Source organism: Scomber scombrus, chromosome 14, assembly GCF_963691925.1.
Source record: "Scomber scombrus chromosome 14, fScoSco1.1, whole genome shotgun sequence".
Taxonomy (NCBI): Eukaryota; Metazoa; Chordata; class Actinopteri; order Scombriformes; family Scombridae; genus Scomber; species Scomber scombrus.
Genome location: NC_084983.1, coordinates 5,213,907 through 5,238,477, shown reverse-complemented (window position 1 = coordinate 5,238,477; position 24,571 = coordinate 5,213,907). Strand labels below are relative to the sequence as shown.

Below are 24,571 nucleotides of genomic sequence, written 5' to 3'. Positions count from 1 at the left end.
CTTTTAAGTCAAATGTGGTACAGCTGAAGTAAAGAGGGTCGCAACTCTATACCTTGTTTTCTCATGAACACCTAAATAGGTAAATACATATAGACAACTAAAATAGGTTCAAAATAGATAGGTTATAGATAGTTTTATAAGGAAAATAAACCATTTATAATCATCTCGTCTCACAGAGGAATCTAGCACTTGATTGCACATTCACGTTTACACCTCTAATGATCATGGCCACTTTAATATATGACATTGGAGGCAAGCAAATAAGCTATACATTCAAAGTCTTCCTTTTTGTAGGCTGAGGTGTTTTATTCTAATATTAAGTATTGTCTTTTGAGGGAAAATGCACTACTATCATTTGTCTGATGATCACATGTGGCTGTGACTCTGCTCGTGGCTCCAGAGACTGAACGCCGTCTTGAAGGTTCTGTGGCAGAGTTTGCACATGTACTGCCGCTTAAACGTCAGGGCAGAGAGCGATGGGGCATGGTAAAAGAGTGTGTCTGATTCCTGAGGACCACTTGAATTCTCCATGCTGTTTGACCTCGACAGGGGGCTGTGGCCGCTGGTTTGCCGTTCCAGCTCAGGCCTCTTTGTCGTGTTTACTGATGAGCTACCAGGCTCGGAGCTGCTGGACTCCTCGGCTATTGTTGCAGCGATCGGTGCCGTCTGGGTGGATATGAGCACGGAGGCCTGCGGGGAGGGACGTTCGGAGCTCTGAGGGGTCATGGGAGGGGAGGGAGACAGAGGCGAGGGGTGTCTGTCGATCTCTTTGGCTCCGGGTTCGCCAGCAGTGGACATGTGGGACTGGAAGTGGCTCCAAAGGCGGAAGTTGGTCCTGAAGGCTTTGTTGCAGATGTGACAGATGAATGGTTTGATGTGGCATAGCAGCTCCTGGTGTCGCTCCAGGTCTTTGCGAGAGCTGAAAAGATTTCCGCATTTCTCGCATGGCCACACACCGGGTTCCTCCAGCCCAAATTTGGCAGACTCTGCGTTTTCCATCTCACTCACAGCCTCCTCTAATGGCTCCTCCTTCACCACCAGCTTGCCATGATGGCCCATGCTCAGGTCCTCAGGCACATAGGATGAGGAGTCTTCTGAATCGAACATAGGTGGACCTGAGGAGTCACTGTAAGTAATCTTCTCCCTTGAGCTTCCAGTTGCTAAAGGCTCGTCACTGAAATGCTCCTCCCTGAGCATTTCAGAGTCCTCGTCATTGTTCTCCTGCTCCCTCAGATGAATCTGGTCTTTAGCAGTCATCATGTTTTGGTTGTGGACCTCCACCTGGTGTCGCCATATGCTGAAGGAGGACTTGAAGGTCCGCATGCATTCTAGGCACGTCAGTTTCTTGTACTTACAATGTGCCTCATGGTCCTTCTTGACTGTTGGATTAGAGAATCGGAGGCCACAGTAAGGACACACAGTGGCATGACGACAGCCCCTCTCATGATCACCCTGTTCAAAGATTGAAGACAGCTTCATATTACAAAGCCGACAAGTGTAAACACCAGCGTCTGTGTTCTTCTCATGAATGATCTCATCCTCGTCCTGGTAGAGGACACTTTCTCTTGGTGTGTCCTCCTCAGGTTTTTCAGCAGGATGTGTCCTTAAATGCTGTCTGTACTGAGACTGGAACACAAACACTTTCCCACAGTAAGGACATATGAAGCTGGGCCTTGATCGCTTTTTGGTATGTGCAGGAGATTGTAATCCTTGTTTATTCCTCTTTAACTTCCAAAGCAAAGCTTTCTTTATTTCTCTCTCTCGCACAATATCTATCAACTTCTTTTGAAATTTTTCATCTAGCACAGAGGAGCTGGAGGATGAGGCTGGGTTTTGTACCACACCGTGCTGCGTTTGGCAGTGTGTCCACACTTTAAAGTTGGTATGGAAGCGTTTGTGGCAAATGTCGCAAGCATACGGCTTTTCGGGGTTGTGATACATATTTACATGACGATGTAGTCCAGCACTGGACCTGAAAACCTTTAAACAATTCCAGCATTTGAATATCTTGTTCTGAGGCGGCTCCTCGTTGTTCTCATTAGAGTCACTGCTGGCACTCTGAGGTACAGTTTCTGACGTGCTCTGAGGTACAGTTTCTGACATGTTCTCATCAAGCGAGAGGGCATGTTCTTTAAATATTTTGCTCTTCTTGAACGGGTACCTCCTGTTGTCTGGCCTGTCCTTCCGTTTCACAAGAGGATTGAAGTCTGGCCTTGAACCTTGGTCATAATTTGTTTGCAAGTCTTTAAGGTTGACTGGCAAAGCATCTCCAACTGTGATTCGAATAATATCCATTGGGTCAGCGAGTGGACTGCTGGGCTCAGCTTTCACACTAACCTCTCTATCGACCTGAGTTTCTTCATAATACCTGCTGGGGTACTTTGACCTGAGAACCAGAGGAGATGTTCTTTTTGTGTTGCCATTGTGAGCAGATGTTTCTGGCCCAGATGCTTTTGATACCATTTTAACAACAGACTGCTCACGATTTTGCAGCTCCTTGAGCTCCAGAGTGGGTGAGAAGACTGGAACAGGGCTGTCCATGGATAATGATCTTCGGAGTAGGCTTTTTATGAGCGGCCCGCTCCTGTCAATGGTCTGGCTTGGCTCACAGGCCTGACCCTGAAAGGGCACTTTGGTATTACGGTGGGGCTCCTCATTCTCCTCTTTAGTGTCCTGGTCGGTGGCAGACGGCAGCCTGATGTGCTGCACTTCAGCATCACTGAAAGACACAGATGACGTCAGCTGGGGTCTAACAGATGAAATGTGTGATGAATTCCCTTTTAATATGGAGGCGTATGGATAGGTGGACTTCCTTTCAGAAGCGTCACACTGTTCAGATGATTTCCTGGTAATAGATTCAGAGTTCCTGACCGGTTCAAAGGAGTTGTGTTCCGATGGAGGCTGTGCTAACTCACGGCCAGAGTGGAGAGACGATGATCTCTCTGATGTTTTACTCTGATAATTTGAGCGGGAGGGATGGGTCGTGTCATTCCGGACCCGACACACAATGACGCTCCTTGTCTGGACATCATTCTCGTCCCCTTCTGTGAACGAAAGCCTTTTTCGAGACACACAGTAGGATGCATGTGGCCTTGTTGATACAATGTTGGTGAGGAAAGGGATTCCAAGGCTGTAGCCCAGTTCTTGAATGGCTGCCAGACTGCCTTTGTCCACAAAGAGTGAAGAGGAGTAAATGTAATTCAGAACTATCTCAAAGGCGTCGGGCTCACAGAAGTCCAGGTTCACAACTTTAAGCGAATCTGCGTCCATCCGAGTGAACAGGGATTGGAAATATTCACTGCTGGAGGCCAAAACACTCTTATGGGCCTGGTACCTCTGGTCCGCCACAACCAGGACTACATCACACATCTGTCCCCGCAGGCGCTGCTCATTGAGAAGCCCTAACACTGAGAGGGCATGGGAGGGATTACTGTAATGCACTAGGCTCTCCATGGCTGAAAGACAAGACAAGAAGATTATATTTTATTACAGGAATATAAATACAAAAGTAATCATTAAGCGTGTGTGGAGCTTAAGCACCTGCTCTATTGCCCTCTCATCAGTGTATGTCTGTGTCTGTTGGTCTCATGCCACAACACCCACAGTGTCAGTAATACTGTACTATTATATCATCTCAGCATAAAAACATGACCTCTGTCAATTGTGCTACCATGTAAAAGTTAAATAGGTGGAGTCCAATATCACATGAATTAAATATTACATCTAAAACAAAATCAATACAAATGTATAGTCTATGAAAAGCAAATAAAAATCTATTACAAGGTAGGGTCTCTATTGTATTTCACATAAGACATTAAGGAAATTACTTTTCATATTTAGCAATAATGTGATTTAGATTATAAGTTAGATATAATTTATCATCTGCCACATGATAGTAAATAAAGCCAACTAGATCATTTGATATTGCTCAGTGAATGTGCATTAAGTGTGTGGTCACTGATATAAATAAATGGTACTGTAATGCTTCTATAACTGTATAATCAACTGCTCTGCAACATCCTTTCACTTTCACTGTACTTTTTTGGGTTGTATATTTTAATGTCTTAAATTTAAATTAATTTGTAATAGTGATTTATAAAATAAATTGTATAATATTTTAAGTAGGAGACATGACTGTTTCCTGGGTCATTATGTTTGTGGTGGTTGTTGTTTGTGATGATCACTAGAGGTCATAGTTGAACCATCTCATTTACCACAACATGGAGCGCAGGCATGCAGAAAGACATACACAGCAAGTTTATGGGCATTACATCATGTTATTGGTCAGGAAAAGGAATGAAAATGCAGATCGGTCAAGCTTCCCTCAGCGACTCAGGCCAATGCAGGAAGTTTGAAGGAATTACAGTTAAAGCGGGGGCAGTGTCTGTCAAGCCTTTCAACCACTGGCAGGGTTTCCCGCCTAGCCTGAAATAAAGACCACCTCCACGAATGCCAGAAATACTTTGTAATACAGAGCGAACGCCAAATCTGCTAACTAATTTGATTATGACACATGATGAGTCAGGATCTGGCTGCTTTACCGTCTAGTCTAAAAAGTTTCCTGGGAAAATCCCTACATTTGTAACTGCTTTTACATGACAACATGATCCCTCTGTCTGGTGGTGAAGTACACATTCAGAATAGTGTTGTTACATTATGAAGATGCACAGAGCCCGGCAATAAATCACAACTCCATGAAGATTTAATGAGCTTTTGTTGAAATTGATTTCGGAGATGTTGATTCAACTATTCAGCTAGTCATATTAAAGGCTGTAGATTGATGTGCTGTTGAGTTGTATTGCATTATGCTGATAGAGTGGAAAAATAAACAGCACAACATAAAGAGCTCTTTCTCTCTCTATATATAATGTAAGATAACTCCACAGAACCACAAGCTACAGCCTCTTAAATAACCATGAATTTGGGTTATGGTTAACAGCTGCAATAAAAACGAAACTTCATGACAATCATGAAGGTAGCAGATGTTGAATGCTGCTTCAGGCTGAATTAGTTTAAGCCTGGTGTGGCTTATAAGCTGACAATTAAGAGTATTTAGCATCCAGTAATAAGACACAGATTTATTCATTTTGTTTGCATGGTTCTAATGCAGTCTATCAACCATCAGGGACATACTGTATATAGTCAAGTCAAGTAGTAGAGCCCAGTATTATACAGAAGCAATTCAAAGCACTTTATAGAGTGATAAAAACAGTGAAACAGTAAAAGTCTGGGTAGGACATAGGTACAGACAGGAAGGAACACAGACAGACACAAACACACACACACACACACACACACACACACACACACACACACACACACACACACACACACACACACACACACACACACACACACACAGCTCTTCAACAGGGCAGAAGATGTACATTCTGTCATAGGCCTCTACTGGTTGCATTGAAGTTATCTAACTTTTCTAAATACAAGAACAACTGCATCAACATAAGATTATCTTCTTACTACTTATGACTTCATCACTGTTATCATTATCATTATTATTATTATTTACAATGTTTGCTTTTCACACGGGGGCGTTTATTTTGAAAACTGTGAGCGGAAGGCATGTTACTTGTGTTGACTATTTCTGACACTTGTTATAACAACAGCACCATGAGCAGAAGCTTCATTCATTCATCTAAATACTGCCATCAAGCCGCGGCTGTCTCCTCAACAAAAAAACGTGTAGCCCTTGTGTCAGCTTCTATGAGGAAGTCAGGTATTAGATCATCCATGAGACTAGACGTGGCTCAATTTTTCTCGTCGCAAGTAACTTCTCTCCAGCCGAGACGTCGCTCCTCAGTTTGGACGGACAGACAGGCGTTTCTCTATTTTTTGTGGGTATATTGCGAAAGAAGCGATTGAACGGCCGTTTGCACATGAAGAGGGGAAAAGTTGAGCTCTACCGCGGTAGGCGGGGACGGAGTGAATTATACCCGCTACACCCGGTGGTGGTGGTAGTGCTGGGGTTTGTTTGGCTTTTTTTTTTTTTTTTTTTTTTTTTTTACCCGTCCACCTCCAAAGCGTTTCAACTCGGCCTGACACCGCGCAGTTGCTCAGTGCAAAACAGGTTGTAGCTAGTCCGGTTTTACAGCAGCACAATCCCCCTTTTCGAGTTACGTCAGGGAGGAAAAGGAAAAGGCTTCTCCGCCAACTGTTCCATGTTTCAGCCTCCCCGCTACTGTTGGTTTAACGTTAAGTTTGGTCGGCGCTCCTCACTTACCATGCCCGTCGTCAGTACGCTCTTTCCTCCACACGGCCAGGACTTTATTCAGTGTTGTGTAGGTTTCTGCGCGCTGGTCGTGATTCCATCCATCTTGAATTTGACGTCATCCCACACCAGGGATGAGGTCATCGCAAAGAACGCTCGTCACGTGCGCTGCGCTCTCATAGGCTGGTGACGGACCAGGAGGCGGGACCGACGGAAGACTTGACACTGAAGCTAATTTAAAGGGATAGGTCATATTTTTCATCTCAGCAGTCAGTGTGTCTGCTTATTTTTTTCTTTTAGGCACAAGGTTTTTATGAAAAGCAATGGCAGCTAATTGAAGTTACATTCCATACTGACTTTTTTCCTTTTTAAATTCCCCTTTGATGTTAAAAAAAATAAACACAAATGTTCACTATTATTATATATTCAAATAAACTAAGCCCACTTTTTAATTTTAGTAAATGAAATAAACTCTTTTGAACACCTCTGTTATGTATCCAGCTACTTTATTCGTTAGCTTTGCCTCTGTCTATGTCAACTTTATACTGTGAGTTGCAGATATAATAAATATGCATGTAACTACAAGCCCCCTTAACCCCACTGAAACTAATTAAGTCCTTGACTGAATGGATGCCACAATAGCAAGGCAGTAAGTTTGTGTCATTAATGGCATCCAGTGGGGACATGTTGTTATGTTTATTTGGCCTACAGACGTCTTCATGGAGCGCTCTGTCAGCTGCACAACCTGACAACAGCCTCATGACCCAATCAGGTGGGGCACTGATGCTAAGAAGACCGATTGCACCCTTGCTAAAGCTTGCTTTTATAATTTTTATAATAAAGTCTGAACTAAATCACAAAAATGATGTTCTATTGAGCTGATGATTTTAATTTTGTGGTGTAACTGTTCTGAGAGTAGTGACTTAAGTATATCCAGCTCATGCCTTGCACCCCCTACACACACACACACACACACACACACACTCCAGCACTTGAGCAGTACCCAGTCATTATCATCTAATGACTGAAGCAAGTTTAATCAAGCACATTTTCACACCTCATTACTATGAAAGGAAGCATCATTATTTTAATCACTGCATTGGCCAAGAATGAAAATGTGCATGAAAAGATTTCAAAGAATATAGATCTGTCGAGTTTTCTTTCATCAAATGTAAACAGATATTGATGTTCATAATGTCAAAGTGATGACAAAATCTTGATGTAGTCTATTTTTTGTTAGAACATATCTTTGACAGCCAAAGGATCTCGCTTTTCCTTCGTATAATGAGTGTGAAGGTCATATTTTTCATGGCAGGAAAGATGACAGGGAAGTTCTCACTCCCCCTTGCTTGACATTATTGGCTGACACAGAATGTTAATGCCAGCAGCGTAGCAGGCACTGCCATGGTTACCTGTGTGGAAACCAAATCATTAGGGACTTTGACTCCTCCCATGCCATGTCTCTCTCCCTGGCATCATAAACATGTTTACTGATCCCCAAACTGCCAAAGAATGAGTCAAATGACAACTTAATTATTCTACAGACATAAAAATGAGGCTTGAGCTTTCTTTGTGAATACCATGTGAATCAAAGGCTATTTTCCTCTTTGTAATAACTGACTCACCAGCTTGTCATGCTGCTATACTTCATGGCAATGCAAGATATTCAATTCTGTGGTTTGTAATGTTCTGCAGAAATGAACATCATTTCAGTACAATGACACATATAACTTATATTACCATACATTTTATACTTACCTGATGGCTGCTGTGATTTTGTGATCCATAAGGGACAGGTGGTGGAACAAGGGGAGGAGACAGACAGCCACACAGGAATTAATCTTTGAATACACCCTGAACAGTGAGTTAGCATCAACCTTACGAGAAACATGCACATACAATGTGATCCTTAAATATATAGCTTAGATTATGAGAAAAATGGGTTGGATGCTCTCCACCTGGGTGGCCGTGGCCCTGCTGGTTCTCTGCAGGGGACAAAATATTGAACATGAAGGTAGGCCTCAAGACAGACATGATTTATTACTATTAGAAGGTTATTTTTGTTTTGATTTATGTATTTATTTTTGCTTTACCCGCTATAGTTTGTTTTTAATATTTGTAATGTCAAAAGATGGTAGTTTAGACATGCATCATGTTTTATTTAAGTCAAAATCAAGGAGCATTATTTAAGACTAATTCAAAATATAAGTGAAATTTAGCTTCATTATACAGCCAGAGAGGATCTACCAAAGGCACTTATCCAACAGGCAAATTGACAAAATGTATTTCATTCTAGGAAAAAGCCTTTCTGCATCTGGCTACCATCTATGTATTCACAATGAGACGAGCATTGTGAGCTTCGTCGCGTTGCATAAAGTCCCCTATACTGTGACAAAGCCTTGTGGTGGCTGGCTCCTGTGGAAGACATGCACAGTCACACTCTACAAGATGACCTATCAGTCTGAGTACAAGACAGTGATGAAACAGGTGACCAGGTGCTGCGAGGGATACGTACAGGTCGGCCGTTACTGTGCCCTGCGTGAGTGTGCTGCACATCATTTATCTATCACCAGGTTTAAAGATAACAGCAGAACATGCACAGTTGTGTTTGGTCTTACATTTCAAGTCTTTGTACATGTGTTGGTAAAATCTGATGATATGGCATCACATACTGCACACAGACGAGCAGCATTCATTGTGTGACACTGCGTACAAGACACCAGATGGAAGCTCACAAACTGCTACAAATATCTCACGGCTAATGTATGGTACGTAACATGTTATTTCCTTTGAATGAAGCTGTAAACAGGACTGGGGAGTTCACTGCCAAGCCAGGATCCTGTCCAAATGCAGATGGATTGTATCCCAGATCTGAGGTCTGTGACTGGGACATAGACTGCCCAGGTTGGCAAAAATGCTGCCAGAGATCGGGGTGCTTTGTCTGCAGTGATCCTGCAAGTTAGTATATATCCTGATTGTATTTATGACTTATAGAAATATACAGCCATTATGGTTTTGCTTTTATTAAAGAGTATGTTCTCCCTAAATGATGAAAAGTTGTGAGAAAGTGGTGTCTAGTCATGCAGTTAGTCTCAGAGAGAACAACATAGGTGAATGGAATGTTGTTTATCATGTTCAAAGCTGAGGAGAGTGAGCCTATGGAGTTTCTGGGGTGTAACTGTGGCTACAAGTGACAATTAAGGGATAATACTTCATGCTAAAACATAGTGTAACAGTATAGCACAAGCAGAGGAAATTCATAAACATAAACAACCTGACTCAGTTATGACATTAATTTTAATTCAAATTATTATTATTATTATTAGTAGTAGTACACGCGCTGAGGAAATAGCCTCAGTGGAAATTATTGAGGGCAACACCTCAGTGGAAAGTAACCCCACCATTGATTTTTCTGACTTTCATTTTCCATGCTTTCATCTCCAAACCAGGTCAAATTAATGCAAACATGTCTGCATGCTAGATAACCACGAGGTCTAAGTGGGAAAATATGGGTTTTGGTTGTGATTTGGGTGAACTATCCCTTTAAATAACCTTTTTAATCATTCAGGCTCAGCTAATTATTCTGAGAATGGAGGATACCGCTTCAATGTGACAGTGACAGTGAAGACAGATTACCACCAACTAACGTCCAAGGAAAGAGGTCTTCTGAATCACACAAGATTACTGCAAGCAATGGTACTACTATTACTCATATGAATACATTATATGATTTATACATTATATGAATATTGCCTATTGTCTACATGCCTATTTTAGGGTCATTTCAAGTTTTTTTTTAATCATTAATTGCACATTGATTGTTGTATCTGTGTATCTCGAATAGGTGACTGGAGCTCTGCAGTCTGATATGTCAGTCTATTACCTCAGCTCATGGCCTGTGCATCCATATAGAACAGCTACTGCACTGCTGGTCGCCTGCAACTTTACTCTTTCACTGTACAATGTCACATCAAGGCTGCATCTTCTCCTCAAACACATACAGGAGGTGTCATCTGTAACCGTGAAAGGTGAGGAGACACGCTTGTTCTGTACGGCAGCACTGATCTCTCACTAAGGGGCTTTTTTTTTATTGTTTTTTTTCTCTGGAGAGATGACATTCTTGTAGAGTTTTGAGTATGAATCATGCTGCACAGAACACGTTGTTCAGGAAAAAATGACTCAGTCGCACCACAGTTTCCTTCTCCCACCACTTACTTGAGTGACAGTCATCTGTGGGATGTTTCCTGCAATAGCGGAAAATAACACCAGAGCGAGCACACACAGACACACATACACACAAGCACGCATACACTTCCACACGTTCATATATTAATCATGAATCAGTCATTCTTGTTACATTTGCACAAAAGCACGGTAAATATACACCAACACACACTGCATTGCCTTCAAACTGTTTACTTACAGATAATTAATTTCCCTTTCTACATTGTGTGCACATGTCTAATTTTATGCCAGCATGATAACATTCTGAGATTATTTTCAGACACCTCTGGTCTCCTCAGCCTTTGAATTACATATTAAAGAAAGTCCAACTTGCACATTGCATTTAATTTGCAGTATTTATACCTGAAACCATTACAGTAAAAATACCCCAAAAAAAGATTTTGGCACCATAACTCCACAAACTTAAATTCAATAACTGTTAGGTGAAGTATTTGTATTTTTTTTAATTGACACATTCCCATGGATGATTTCTTGTTGTCGTAGCGCCTTCTGCAAACATGAACCTGAATCCAACAGGATGCACATGTCATTGTAAATCCTGTCTAGCTTCCTCATATTTCTCTATATTTTAATTGCAGATGTAGATGAGTGTGCACACCCTGCTCTCCGTCAGTGCTCCCTTCAGGCAGAATGTAACAACACAGTGGGCTCCTACCGGTGCGCCTGCCGTGGAGGATACGTTGATGTTGATCCCGGCAACCCTGGAGCTCATTGCACAGGTGCGGGTGACTGGGTGGTACATTTCAAGAAGCGGGGAATATACTATATACAGTAATCAAGATGGTTAGAGTCGAAAATAAATACCCCCTAAGCATTCACTGAACACTTCCTTAATCATTCCCCTCTCATCCCTTTGATACTACTTTGACCAAATATGTTTACATTATGCAAGCCTTAAAATTTATGGCAGATCCTGAATAATGCAAATAAAAATGTGGGTTAATTATCAGACCTTTTTTACTTGGAGTTACATCGTCTTTATGGTTTAAGAATTCATAATATGACCAGAAATGATAGACAATATGCAGACAGTACATGACAAATAGGTAGAGTGCATCAACATTTAAACCTTTTGATTAACTGATAGTGATCAAGAGCAAGATCTTGGCCACAGATTAGAGCCACGTGTCTCGTATTTTTTGTGTTTTATCAGATAAACGTGTCGAAGGATGCATAGCCGGTAGATTGTTGTGGGGAATTCCAGCCGTTAACTGACAAGTGAGAGTGCACTGGAAGATTATATGTAAACTAATGTTTTTCTCTTCATCGTCTTATAAGTCTCATCATAGGGAAAGACCCTTAGGTTCTCAGTATCTTGCTGAAAAGGTGAAATTGAATGCAAAGAAACAAACTTAAAAACATGGCAGGGAAACATTCATCACCTGCGCTAACAACAGATGTGCAAAAGACAGAAAAGCACAAGACATGTTGCATCAGACACAAACAGAAATTCTGTGGTAGGACAAGAATGACAAGGTTATGCAAGACTTGTCTTTGACAAAGCTGAAGGGGAACAAAAAACAGTAGATGCACTGACAATTAGAGATGGCAACATGGCAGCCAAAGTAGTTCCTCAAGTTTCTCATATCTGCTTCAACCAGTAAATTGTGGTTAGCTTGAACCTAAATGTAATTCCGTCATCACCTCAGACCACAACTTGTGGCTGGGTGAAGACAAATGACTTCTTTTGTTTTTAAACACAGATATACTTAAATGTTACCAATTTGATATCACCCACAGTATTATCTCTAAAATTAACATTTTGCATAGGAAACTTAAGATTTAACACTGACACTTTTTTCCCCAGCTGACATCACTGCATGGACCCCCCTGCCGTGCTTCCCTCCAACCATGAACATGAACTACACTCCAGCTTCCACCACAACACAGGACCCTCCAGGGAGCAGCACTGTGGGTCCCTTCAACTCCACTGACATCAACATGACTACTACAGCTCTGAGTAATACAAGCTCTGTCCCTTATAATTCATCACATGCTCCTCACTGGACGAGTTCTGCACCTTATACCAGCATGAGCTCAACTGTCGAGTCACCTCTGCCAACAACCGCATGCTGTAAGAAATATTTTATTTTTATCTCAGAGCTGTTCAGAACCTCCTGGAGGGATCACACACAATTTTTGTTGGGCATTTAAAGAGATAGCCAATTCAATGATTCAGTTGCATAAAAATTACATAACTATCAATTTGGAATTAACTTAACAACAACCACAATTACTATACTGTATGGATACCTTGTATAAGTTGAAGGTTGTAGTTCTACAGTGAAAACATCTGCAATACTCATTTTTGTACAACATTAAATCAACAGCATTTATATTCAGAAGTTTTTATATAAATGATAACAAAAAGGAGCAAAAACACACTATATGTAAAACTACAAAGGAGATAACAGAATCAAAGATGGCCACCAGGACCACGTGGCATGTGTCTTTGTTTTGCCTCCACGTGTTCAATCATTAACAGACATGTTAGCTCAAAAACAGAAGAGTGTGTAAAGCGGGAGATTGGAGCTTCCTCTTTGTGTGGGCCTATGTTTAAGAAAGAGTGTGTGTGAGAAAAAGATAGAAGGTTGAAAGTTACATTTGGAGGCATAAACTAACATCAACTTAGCTGTGTTGCTCTTCAATAAACTTAATAACATGCCATAACAGTAAAGCTCAGTGAATACATTAACTAAATCAGTACATGTACATTGAAATTTTTAAAAATGGATCAAGTCTTCTGCTTCTTCATGTGCTGTTATGCTATGATGTGATGCTTTGCTTTTTAATCCTACCGATCTATGGGGACGAGGGGCTTGTTAGTGTGCTGCTTTGTGATCCTGCCAGTTTTGGGTGAGCCATGCCGGGATAAATTGTGGTTTTGTATCGCTGAGAAGATCAGTTGTGCTGGCTGTGCGGCTTCTGTGTTGTAGCCACTGGGGCTAAATAACTTGAATAACGCAGGACCTCGCGTCTTCTGCGGTTCTGTGTGCGTCTGCTTTGAACAGTCCACATGTGAAAGCAGAGAGCTGAGCTATGCCCTCAGCTGCAGTGAAGAGAAGAAAACTCTATTCTCAGAAAGAAACAAAGGTCAGCTGATCCTTTAATTTACCTGGTGACATCATGGAGGGTCATAGGTCACACTGACCAATGGTGATTGGTGGTGAAAAGGATTGTTAGTGATGTAAATTTGTTAAGGTGAGATGCAGAGAGAGTGGTACTTAAGAGTGATAAGACCGGAGTGATAAGACCTGGAGTGTCCAAGAGTGTTGGTTCACTCACTCACTTGGATGACAATACTGATGACTCACTTTGCAGGCTTTTCTCCTTCAGACAGGTGTTGCTGAGGAAGTAGGTCAACACATGTTGCAAAATCTCAGTCCTAATGGCTGTATCATGGTTTTTGGTCGACAGTATGGCTAAACTTGTGTTGGATGGGGACATGTGTATGACTAGCTCTGTAAAGACATCATGGGGTTTCATAAGCTAGTATTTTGCAATAGTGGTCTTACTGACAGAAAATAACACCAAGAAGTTGATCCAAGTGTACTTACAAAGTTAGACAGTGGCGTCTGAGTCACATCAATATTCAGGCTTTTCTCAGCTATTACTGAGTTCAGAATTATTGAGTTTGCTGCTGTAGCTGATAAACCCAAGTTCAGTTATGTATGTATTGCAAGAAAAGTAAAGGACCCTGAGCTACCATCTGTCTTACTGTCAGTACATTTTTGGACTGTGTTGTTAGCTATGTGTGTGAGGGGTGAACTGTAGAGAAGATTGATACCACTCTAATGTTAGAGATTGGAATCCATCTTCTCATCTAGCTCTCTGCAAGAAAGCAATAAGTGTATCTCTCAAAATGTTAAACTACTGCTTAATCCACAATGAATAAATGGCACCATCTTCTCTGCTCCTGTTACCCCACCACCACCTTCCAGCTCCTCCCAACATCTCCAGTTTAGAGTCGGCCAATATCACTGGGACTTCCTTCTGCATAACCTGGTCCAGCCAGTTTCAAACAAACCAGACCTATCGAGTGGTTCTAAGCAACAGGTCAGAGGTCAATGTTTGGGAGACCGGTGACACAATGATGGAAATGAGAGGACTGCTGCCTGGAGAGCTCTACAATGTCACTGTCACACCTCATTCCTGCGGAAGCCAAGGACACACCCTTCATATATTAGTCAGAACTGGTAAGATCTGTGCACATAAATCAGTAGTCTCATTGTGCCACTGTTTGTATATGAACCTGAAATGGTTTAATCTAATAGGATATACAGGAAAAGAGGCTAAGTTGTATATTCACACCTTATAGTAAATTGTTTCTTTGGCCGAATAAATTTTTTCATGACCTACTATTATTGATTTAATGATAATATTACTAAAAGGATTATACAAACATAGGAAATTTAGAAAGGAAAGGAAAGGACCTGTTACCCAGATTTTGTTTTTGAAAATAAGATAAGATTCAGTCACTGATTCATACCCTCAAGGAATAACAAAGGCAATACAATGGCTCTGAATGACTAATATTTGATAAAGAGTCCATTTTCAACCAATAAGCCCAGGGCTGGTAAGAGGGCTGACATTTAATTTGGAAAATGTGTCTATTGTACTAAGTAAGACTTTTCTTTATAGATGCTCAGACTCTTGACGCCACCGCTCGAATTACCCAAATCCAGTTCACTGCTGACCTGCAGACCACCAGCAGCCAGGCCTACAAAAACCTCTCTGCGAGCATTGTAGCTGAGGTAGGCGTGTTATGAGGATTATCCAGACAGAATGGAATGTATCTAAAAATCCTTAAATTTCCACACACAGTAAACATATCAGTTTCAATGAACTAACATGACAAGTGTTATTATTTCATCCATTATGATTCTGATTGTGAGCATGTTTTCTTTGCCACCAACAGATCTACCGATCTCTATCTCCAGAGATGAAGGACATGGTGGATTCCAGCCAGGTGAGAATCGAGATCAGAGGCTTTTCTCCAGGCAGTGTGGTGGTCACCTTCAGAATTATCTTCCCCCCTGATCAAAGCCAAGACATCAAAAATGTGTCCAATGCTCTGCTGAACTCCCTGATGAACAGCTCCAAATACACTGTGGATGAAAACAACACAAGCATAAATGGTATGTCTCTTCTAAGTGTCTTTGATACTGAATATACGTGTAAAGCAAAAGAAAAAATGGCTTTAAAGAATACTCTCTGAATGTATCTTGTGAGTCAAAAAGATGTTAGCAAAAATACAGACTAAGGTGCAGGGAGGATTGTGCTGTAGTTGGATTTTGACCCACACCAGACCAGGGACTAAAAGACAAGATATCCAAGCCGTTTCTTCCTCAATTTTGATACTTTTGGTTTCGATTTATGTGAATTGCCCAACTATGGTAATCTAGCAGAAAATTACTAGAGTAAGTGCTGTCCACAATGACACAGACATTCCGTAGAACACACTTTCTGTTATTACACAATTTCTGTTGGCTTTTTCTTCTTTTTTGGGCTCAGCTTTTTGTACTTGCAGAAAAGGTGTTTTTTCAGTTTTGTGTCATAAAGCAATAAATGTTTGCTTTCAAAATCAATCGAAAGATTTAGAAGTGTCAGACATACTAAAATGTAGTGCTGGGGCTTATTGTCTGGTTATCAAGTGGAAAAACCATTTGGAAGCCAGAAACCTAGAGTACATTACCTAAGAACAGAGGAAAGCCTGACTTATTAAGCCAGAATATTTTGTTTTTTGTAGATTTTGATGAATGTGCTTCAGGGGAAAATGACTGTTCCCAGTGGGCGAAATGTACAAACATCTGGGCTTCCTACACGTGTAATTGCATGGACGGATTTAAAGACAACAACTCACAAAGGCCTGGACGAGCCTGTCAAGGTAATGCCTCACAATCTGATAGTGGTGGAATATATGCACTAAATTTAAGGGTAACAGTATAATATGTTTGCATTTTTTAACCAGGATATCTTTTCTTGTGCAGTTATATTGGAAACAACAACAATACCACTACCACCAACAACATCATTTTCAGTTAGCACCACCACTTTCTCTCAAATAACACTCTCAAGCAGTGATCCAGCTTTAACCACTGTAACCACCACAGTCAGCTCTACCACACTGGTTTCAACCACTCCTCCAGTCACACAAACTGTTGCTACTAAAGGAATCCCAGTTGTAACCACTGCCCCAACCACCACCTCATCTACTCCTACAATCACCTCTACTGCACCAACAACCGCCTCTACTGCACCAGCAATCACCTCTATTGCCTCTATAACCACCTTTACTACCCCTATAACCACTTCCACTGCACCAGCAACCACCTCTACTGCACTAGCAACCACCCCTACTGCACCAGTAATCACCACTACTGCCCCTATAACCGCATCTACTACCTCTTTAACCTCCTCTACTGCACCAGCAATCCTCCCTATTGCCCCTATAACCACCCCTACTGCACCAGTAATCACCAGTACTGCCCCTATAACCACAACTACTACCTCTACAACCACCTCTACTGTACCAGCAATCACCTCTATTGCCCCTATAACCACCTCTACTGCACCAGCAACCACCTCTACTGCCCCAATAACCACCTCTACTGCACCAGTCACCTCTACTGCCCCAATAACCACCTCTACTGCACCAGCAGTCACCTCTACTGCCCCAATAACCACCTCAACTGCTCCTATAACCACCACTACTGCACCAGTGACCACCTCTACTGCCCCGACAACCACCACTTCTTTCCTTGCACCCACCACTTCTTTCCTTGCACCCACCACTTCTTTCCTTGCACCCACCGCTTCTACCCCAACCAAAACCACAACTACTACAACCACCACTACTACCTCAACAACAACCACAACTCCTGCAATACCAACCATGACTTTTAGCCCTACAACCACCATCACTAACCCCACTACCACTGCTATGGCTAAAACTAATGCTACTGCCCTTAGAACTGTCATCAATGCCTATACAGGGGCTATCTCAGTCCAGTGCAGGATTGCTGCCATCACTGTGACAGTTGCCAAGGACTTTTTAATGAGCAGCAGTATAAGGGAGAGCGCCCTGTACCTGGGCAAGGAGGAATGCGGTATCAACAACAGCAATGCCACCCATGCCCAGCTGACCGTAGCGTGGGATGAGTGTGACACTACGCTTGTGCATGTAAGTTTTTTTTCTCTTCTGAAAAATGTCACAAGAAGGAAACTTTTGCTTCTTGTAGATACTATCCTTCCCACTATTCTATCTCTGAAACTGAAGTGCATTAACCCGGAAAATAACCCAAACTGCTTCTGACATCTGGTATTTTAGAATGACACCTACTACACAGCATCTGTAACCCTGATCAACAACATGGACCCATACATCTTACCCAATGGAACAGTGGAGGTACCCAGAATACGCCTGGAGGTTCCCATCATGTGCACCTACATGAGGAGCATGCTCATGTCTGCTGACTTCGGCTCCATGGGGTACGTTCCACTTGCTGTCATGATTACTCAGCATACTAGCTTTCCAGTTTTCATTTCACTAATAGCAGCAGAGCAGATAGAGATATAGAACTTTGTTATTGGGTAAATAACACAAAGGACTAGTGCTTCTTAGAATGTGTAAAATTATGTAACAGATCAATCAATCAAGATAGTGCAGGCAGTGCTTTGCAGTCGTATGGAGGGCTGTATATGTTTTTTTCCCCTCACCCACCTCCAGGTATGCCATGATCAAAGATGTCATCACAGGCTCGGGGTCATTCCAGGTGACCGTGCAGCTGATGAACGGTACAGTGCCTCTACCCCACAACTACAGCTTGTCTCCAGACGAGGCCCTGGTGCTGGAGGTCAGCCTCAACACCTCCTCACCGCAGATTAAAGTAGTCATCAACATGTGCTGGGCCACCCCGACCCCAAACCCTGCAGACACCAATCGTGACATCTTCCTGAACAACAGGTCTGTTACTGTCTACAGCACTATGTGTACTTAGATTACATTAATGTCAGTAATAAATGAACTCTTTCTTTACTGTTTTTTACAATTGTTGCTATGACATTTACAAATGATTAACTTATACAATTATTATGATTACAGATATCACTACTATTACCACTACTTCATAGTTTCTCAGCTTTGGGGTTGAAAATAAAATACTAGTATAACTGATACTCTAATGGCTAGGGTGATAGCCAGTTCCTCCTTAAGATGAACAGCAGAGAGATGGATTGTGGGGTGGTTAGATTTATGTGCACTATAGAGCTGGAACAACTCTGCACTAGTGGTGAATTTGCTGGGATATGTGTACATATCCTAAATTAGTAAAGGAAGTCCTATATTTAGATGAATCTTATGTGCGATACCGCCAAACCTCGCTGTCAGTAACTCAGTGTCAATTCCTGACTCAAAAAAGTATTCTTTGATATCATCAAGTGAAATCATATCAGTGCAAGTCCACCAGTGTCTGTATATGTCAAAAAACACTGACATACAGTAGCAGTCGAAAAGTTGGACATCCTTTTTCATTACAGGGAATGGGAAGGTGTGTTCAAACTTCAACTGATACTGTATATGAAATGTACATTTTTGGTTGTCATTCTATTGATTTAAGAGAATTAAAAAAAATTCTGACTCAGTTTTTCATTGTCCATGCTCCACAGATGCTCCCTAAACACATACACTCAGGTGCTGATGAATGGGAACTCCAGCACATCCCGCGTGTCTGTACAGATATTCTCCATCGTCAAACTTAATATGATCTATTTGCACTGCCAGGTGCAGGTCTGTGTGCAGATTGGATCTGCTACCTGTGTTCCTGTGAGTACATCCTCTATACAAAAAATGTAGTTGCAGCTCCAAAAAGATGGATGAACGTCAAACAATTGATTGACTGAGGCATGTCAATTTTCAAAGAAGAGATTTCTGCTCTGTCAGTGATATTTATGATTATCTTTGCTTATGTTCACTTTCAGGACTGTGTACAAAGAACATCTCGATTTTCAAACACAATTGGAACCGCTGTCGGTTCTACTGGGCCAATACTCAGGTCTGAGAATGGTGAGTGCTCCTATACAGAATAACAATATCTAACATTTTATGTGTGGTTCTGTTATAAAAGAAATACTTTTAAGCTTACAAGCCTCTGCTGTGCTAAATTGACTCAAAGATAGGATTGAATTCCATTTAACAATGGTACTGCAGCTTCCACTCTGCTTCTTACAGGCTGGCTAGTTTTTAAAATGGAAAAGCCACAAAGGTCTTCAGTATCCATTATAAACCTGAGAGTCTCATTTTAGAATGTGAATGGGCTCTTGAATTAGACCAGCAGTGCTGCTGTCTCTGTCATTAGTCTGGTGGAGAGGGAAGTTGGAGTAGATTGATGTAAAATACACATTTCAGAAAACCCTGAAAATGTCATAAAGTATTTATTTGAAGAGAACTGTTTTTTTTTAAATCATATACTTTTCAGTTGAAGTTGACTTTTCAGTTGTTTAATCAGCCTTTGGTCATATTTTACTGTCTGCCGTATATGTGTTTGTTATAAGAGTACTTATAAAAGTCACAGTGTCTATATAATCTTCTAACGTATCAATTTAAGTCATTTTCAGATGAATCCTTTTTTCTTTGTCACTGATTTTTAATACTTTGACTTGACACATATCCTTTCAGAGTCCTTTGATGAGGAATTAAACTCTCTGCAGCTAGTTGGATTGTCCTGTCTTGGAGTGGGCCTGTCACTCTTCTTCATCATTGGTTTCGTCTGCCTTTTCTACTACCAGAGGAATCGCATTGGACACTACAACTTCAGCGTCAAACCCAAGGAGGAGAACTTCACCTACCTTGTGTTTAACACTTAGAGGTGCAGCAGTCACAAGATGAATGTTGTTGCAGCAGATACATTTGGTATGATGTTACACTACAACTGCCACTAAGGGGCACTATTGCACCATTTACACATTGCAAATCTTTGCACATTGAACATCTATGAAGAACACATTATATTTACATTTCACCTGCCCATTGACATATATTAACGATATTAAAATGATAGAATAGTTTCATGCTGGGTTGTCAAATATAAACACTATAAATATTTTATGAATATTTTTAAATTAAAACAAACATAAATATGTATGATTTGTGACATATTTTAAAGATTAAAATATTTTAAGCCACTTTTTGCATATCTGTGAACAAACATATTGAATACTGTATATGAAATTTAATATAATATATTCATAATATTAAAAAGACCCTCTGAGTATGAAGAACATTTCAATACATTTGTAATGCTATGAGTTTGCACTAAGCTTGTTTGTATTGTGTGTGGCTGTATAAATGATCATGTTGATGTAGTCCAGTATGTTTAAAATATACCATTTACAATCCTGTTCAAGCACAATTATCACTTTATTTTCCTTTAGCTGCTATTTTTCTACAATTACAGTTTTAATATTTGTACTGTTACACATCAGAAATATTCATTCTACTCTCACTTGTACAAATTGTTCATTTGTGCTGTAAGTGCTTTGACAATAATAAACATGTCCTGTATGAGTGCAGACACTAGAGGGTGCTGCTGTCACAGTTCCTCAGCTCCGAGAATCAATGCAATGCAAGGTGGCTTCCTGCATGCACAGAGAAAACATGTTCAAATGTTTACAGGAGACGACATAACGTATGAGGTGATACGAGAAGAGGTTGCTATTATAGGTGACATTATGGGATGCGGTGGAGGTGGCAGAGAGAGAGGAGGGGTGTCATGTTCTCTGTTAATCAGATCATCGGTTAAGAAGAAAGATCACTAGTAAGCCTTTCTCAGTTGAGCAGAGCTGAAGAGGGGAATCCAGCCCTCCCTCCCTCCCCTCTTCCACCCTTCTCCTCCCCACACTTCCCATAATCCCGCATTGTTGACTACAGGGTCATAAATGCAGCTCCTGGATCGACGGCGGGTGGTGAATACTAAACAGGAGAGGCTTTCTCTTTGAGAGGGAGGTCCCTGGAGACATGTGGGGAGGCGGGAGAGAGGGGGAGCTTACTACCATCTGGAGGGCTGCTACTGCTCTGTCTCCTAATTAACCCATTCAGCCTCACTGTCTGAGACCTGGCAACCCGTTTCTATGGCAACAGCCCAGTGCAAGGATGGAGGGAGTGATGGATGGAGATGGAGAGAGGGAGAGCGGGGAACCATTTCAGTTCAAAAACGTGAAATGTGACTTTATTATTGATTTAGAACAAAGAAAAAAAAAAACAGTCAAATTTTGTGATGCAAATTTGAACTCCAAATTAATTTCCTCTACCTCATCCAATGAGTGTTCTGGATTTAAAAACACTGTACATCTGATCATTAATAACCTTCACACCTAGAGTGGTGACAACTAGCAAGAGCATTGTTAAATACAAGAAATGAGTGTCTGGGGAGTGATTTGTAAATTCATAAGGCCTTGGAGATTAAGGAGGAGATGGGTGGTGGCGGTGGTGGCGGTGGTGGCGGTGGGGGGTAAAGTAGTTTTCCACTCTGTCCATCTAGGCAATATTCCGGAAAACAGCAGAGCCACATCCCTTCATAATGGCTGCAACCTGATCTGTGTGTCCTTCCTCCCCCTCTTCCTCACATCCGTTTCTCTCCGTTCATCCAGGTCAAGGCGGCCTTGAGACACACACTCATTCATCATACTTTATGGGCTGCGTGCGTGCAGGATAAGCAGGGATCTCCAAAGGCTTTCAGACATCAACTCACACAGGTCATTACTAATTAAACATCCTTATTGTGTTTTCATAGACCTTCCTCCAGGCAGCTGGGATGTGTAATGGATTGTAATCCTTAAATGTGAGGAGTGTAATTGTACTGTCTAGGGTCTCTTGACAAATCTAGGTCACCTGATGGTTAATTCTCAATCACCTGATGTGACTTTTGTTTGTCATTCAATTCCATCGATGTATACATATTTGGTGTCGATGCTGCTTGAGGCTGAAATTCCAGATGTGAAGTTTTTTTTAAAGGGGTTTGGTGGTCTTCAATCTGAATGATTGCATTAATAATCCACCCACAAAAGTGAATGGAACAGCAAAAATAGAGCTTTTCCACTCATATTTTTCTTACTACCAATATCTGCAGTGTAACACAACAGAAATGCTGGAGATCCACTCTCCTTGCACGGCCCTTTGAATTATTTGTGAATATTTCATGAAGACGGCTGACTCACTGATTAAGACTGATGGGTTGAGAGTTACTTCCCCTCCCTGAGCATTTGTTAAAGACAACAGCCTCTCCGTACACAATTCCACAAACCCCAGAAAGCTTCAGCATCAAGGCATGCCTCATACTGTATGGGAGGAGACACCACATCTGAAGCACAGAGCTCAGCTATGCAGTATGGGCACTTTATGTGTGTGTGTTTGTTTGTGTGTGTGTGTGTGTGTGTGTGTGTGTGTGTGTGTGTGTGTGTGGGAATGGAGTGAGGGGATGTGAGCATAATCATATATATTGTCATTTACAGTTTCCTATAATGTTAACAGCAGAATAAGTGGAGGCCAGTTTAATGAAGAACAACATGAACTGTGACAAGGAAACAGCTTCTCTGCACCAAAACTTCAAACCAGCTGCTTTATTGAGTCTCCCTCCTGCTTCTTAATCTCTCTTTCCTTTACAAACCGTACTGTAAGCCATAAATGAAATATCAGTACCTGACTTAATGAGGCACCCAAAAAACCCTGCTAGAAATCATTTCCACAAATGCTGCTTGTGCTTTTTAAGGAAAGTAGGCAGTCCATCCCTCGTTCCTTTTTTGTTGTTGGCTTGGACATCTGACGGGAGCGCACAGTAACGGGTTCAGTCCTAGTTTTTTCGTCCAGCAGGGATACATATGGTGGAATAAACAGGGTTGTTCGACAGTGGACCAGCTCTAGTTCCTGACTAGTTTCAGAGCAGTGTTTTGGATCAAACTTGAGAGGGCTGGGTATGAAACCTCTATACATTCTTTGGTACTGACAGAAATATGTCCATAGCACAGCAGTACTGCAAGCTGGCACTGAATGTCTGGTCAGCATCTTCATTTGTTCTTTGATCAAATAGTTCTTTTTTATTTCATTTCAATCAAAATACTGCCAATTTCAGACCATTTTATTTTGGCAGTTTGTGTATATGCAACATTAAATATCCATTTAGACATATTTTATGATATATATAAAATACTCTGCTTTGACAATTAAATATTTCTGTCTAATATAGTTTTCCCACAAAAAGCTCAAACACCCAGACAACAATTCTTAACATTCCATCTGCTCTTTCTATATATATTTGATTATTTTTAATCTCAAAAGTTAAAGTTCATTCATATGTTTGTGCTCTCTTGTGTATGCTGCATACTGGACCAGATCGGCTTTCAGGCTAAGTCTGCGGGTACATCCCCCCTGTTAAACTCAGATTGAAGATGAGTACAGAGAAACTTCCTTTCTTCAGCATAGAAATGTGAAAACAGCCTTTTTCTGTCAAACTCTGTACATACATCACTCTGGAGGAACTATAAGCAAGTCACATTTGACAGGAGGGGGCATCTGAAAAGTTTAGGTTATTTTGTTAAATGAAAAAAAACAAAACGTTTTTTGTAGAAAAATGTAAGCTGTCGAAAACTATTCCTGAACATTTTCAACACCCGGTCAGTTTCAATTACTCTAACCATACTGTAGTTTCTCCCTTTGTCATGCACTTAAACATCATGGTGTCACATTGCATCTAAATATAAGGGTCCTGTGTCTATGCTACATGCTGAACTCTTCCTCACTTACCCCTATCTGAAAAATGACTAACCATACAACGAAAACTACAATACAGTATGGCAATCTGCAATTTATGCTTATTTATTTACACTAAAACTGATCAATGTACAGTACAGTTGTTTAGGTATTTGTTATATAAGCACTTGATGGTGTGGTATTTCTAATAATATTGACATAATAATTTAAAATAAAATTGCATGAAACCAGAAAATGATGTAGCACCTTCGTGATAATGCCATGGGTCAAACAGCTGTGACCTATGAGCCAAAAGCTGTTTCAAACATGCATGTAAGCGGAAAGTTTTTTTGGTTTTT

The 24,571-nt window shown here is 41.1% G+C and overlaps 2 protein-coding genes across 2 annotated transcripts; one reads left to right on the top strand and one right to left on the bottom strand.

The window, feature by feature from the left end:
- Positions 1–28: 28 nt before the first annotated feature.
- zbtb21 (zinc finger and BTB domain containing 21) lies at positions 29–6,319 on the bottom strand. The gene is made up of 2 exons (XM_062433434.1): positions 6,239–6,319; positions 29–3,455 (listed from the first exon to the last, which is right to left on the bottom strand). Exon 2 carries the CDS (start codon positions 3,451–3,453, stop codon positions 367–369), a length of 3,087 nt encoding a protein of 1,028 aa, XP_062289418.1. The 5' UTR covers positions 3,454–3,455; positions 6,239–6,319; the 3' UTR covers positions 29–366.
- Positions 6,320–8,164: 1,845 nt separating this feature from the next.
- umodl1 (uromodulin-like 1) lies at positions 8,165–20,335 on the top strand. The gene is made up of 17 exons (XM_062433720.1): positions 8,165–8,240; positions 8,523–8,765; positions 9,026–9,184; positions 9,795–9,922; positions 10,071–10,254; positions 11,050–11,190; positions 12,279–12,545; positions 14,413–14,667; positions 15,113–15,225; positions 15,390–15,609; positions 16,221–16,376; positions 17,281–17,654; positions 17,802–17,962; positions 18,201–18,437; positions 19,139–19,295; positions 19,451–19,535; positions 20,148–20,335. Exons 1-17 carry the CDS (start codon positions 8,165–8,167, stop codon positions 20,333–20,335), a joined length of 3,144 nt encoding a protein of 1,047 aa, XP_062289704.1.
- The last annotated feature ends 4,236 nt before the right edge of the window (positions 20,336–24,571 follow it).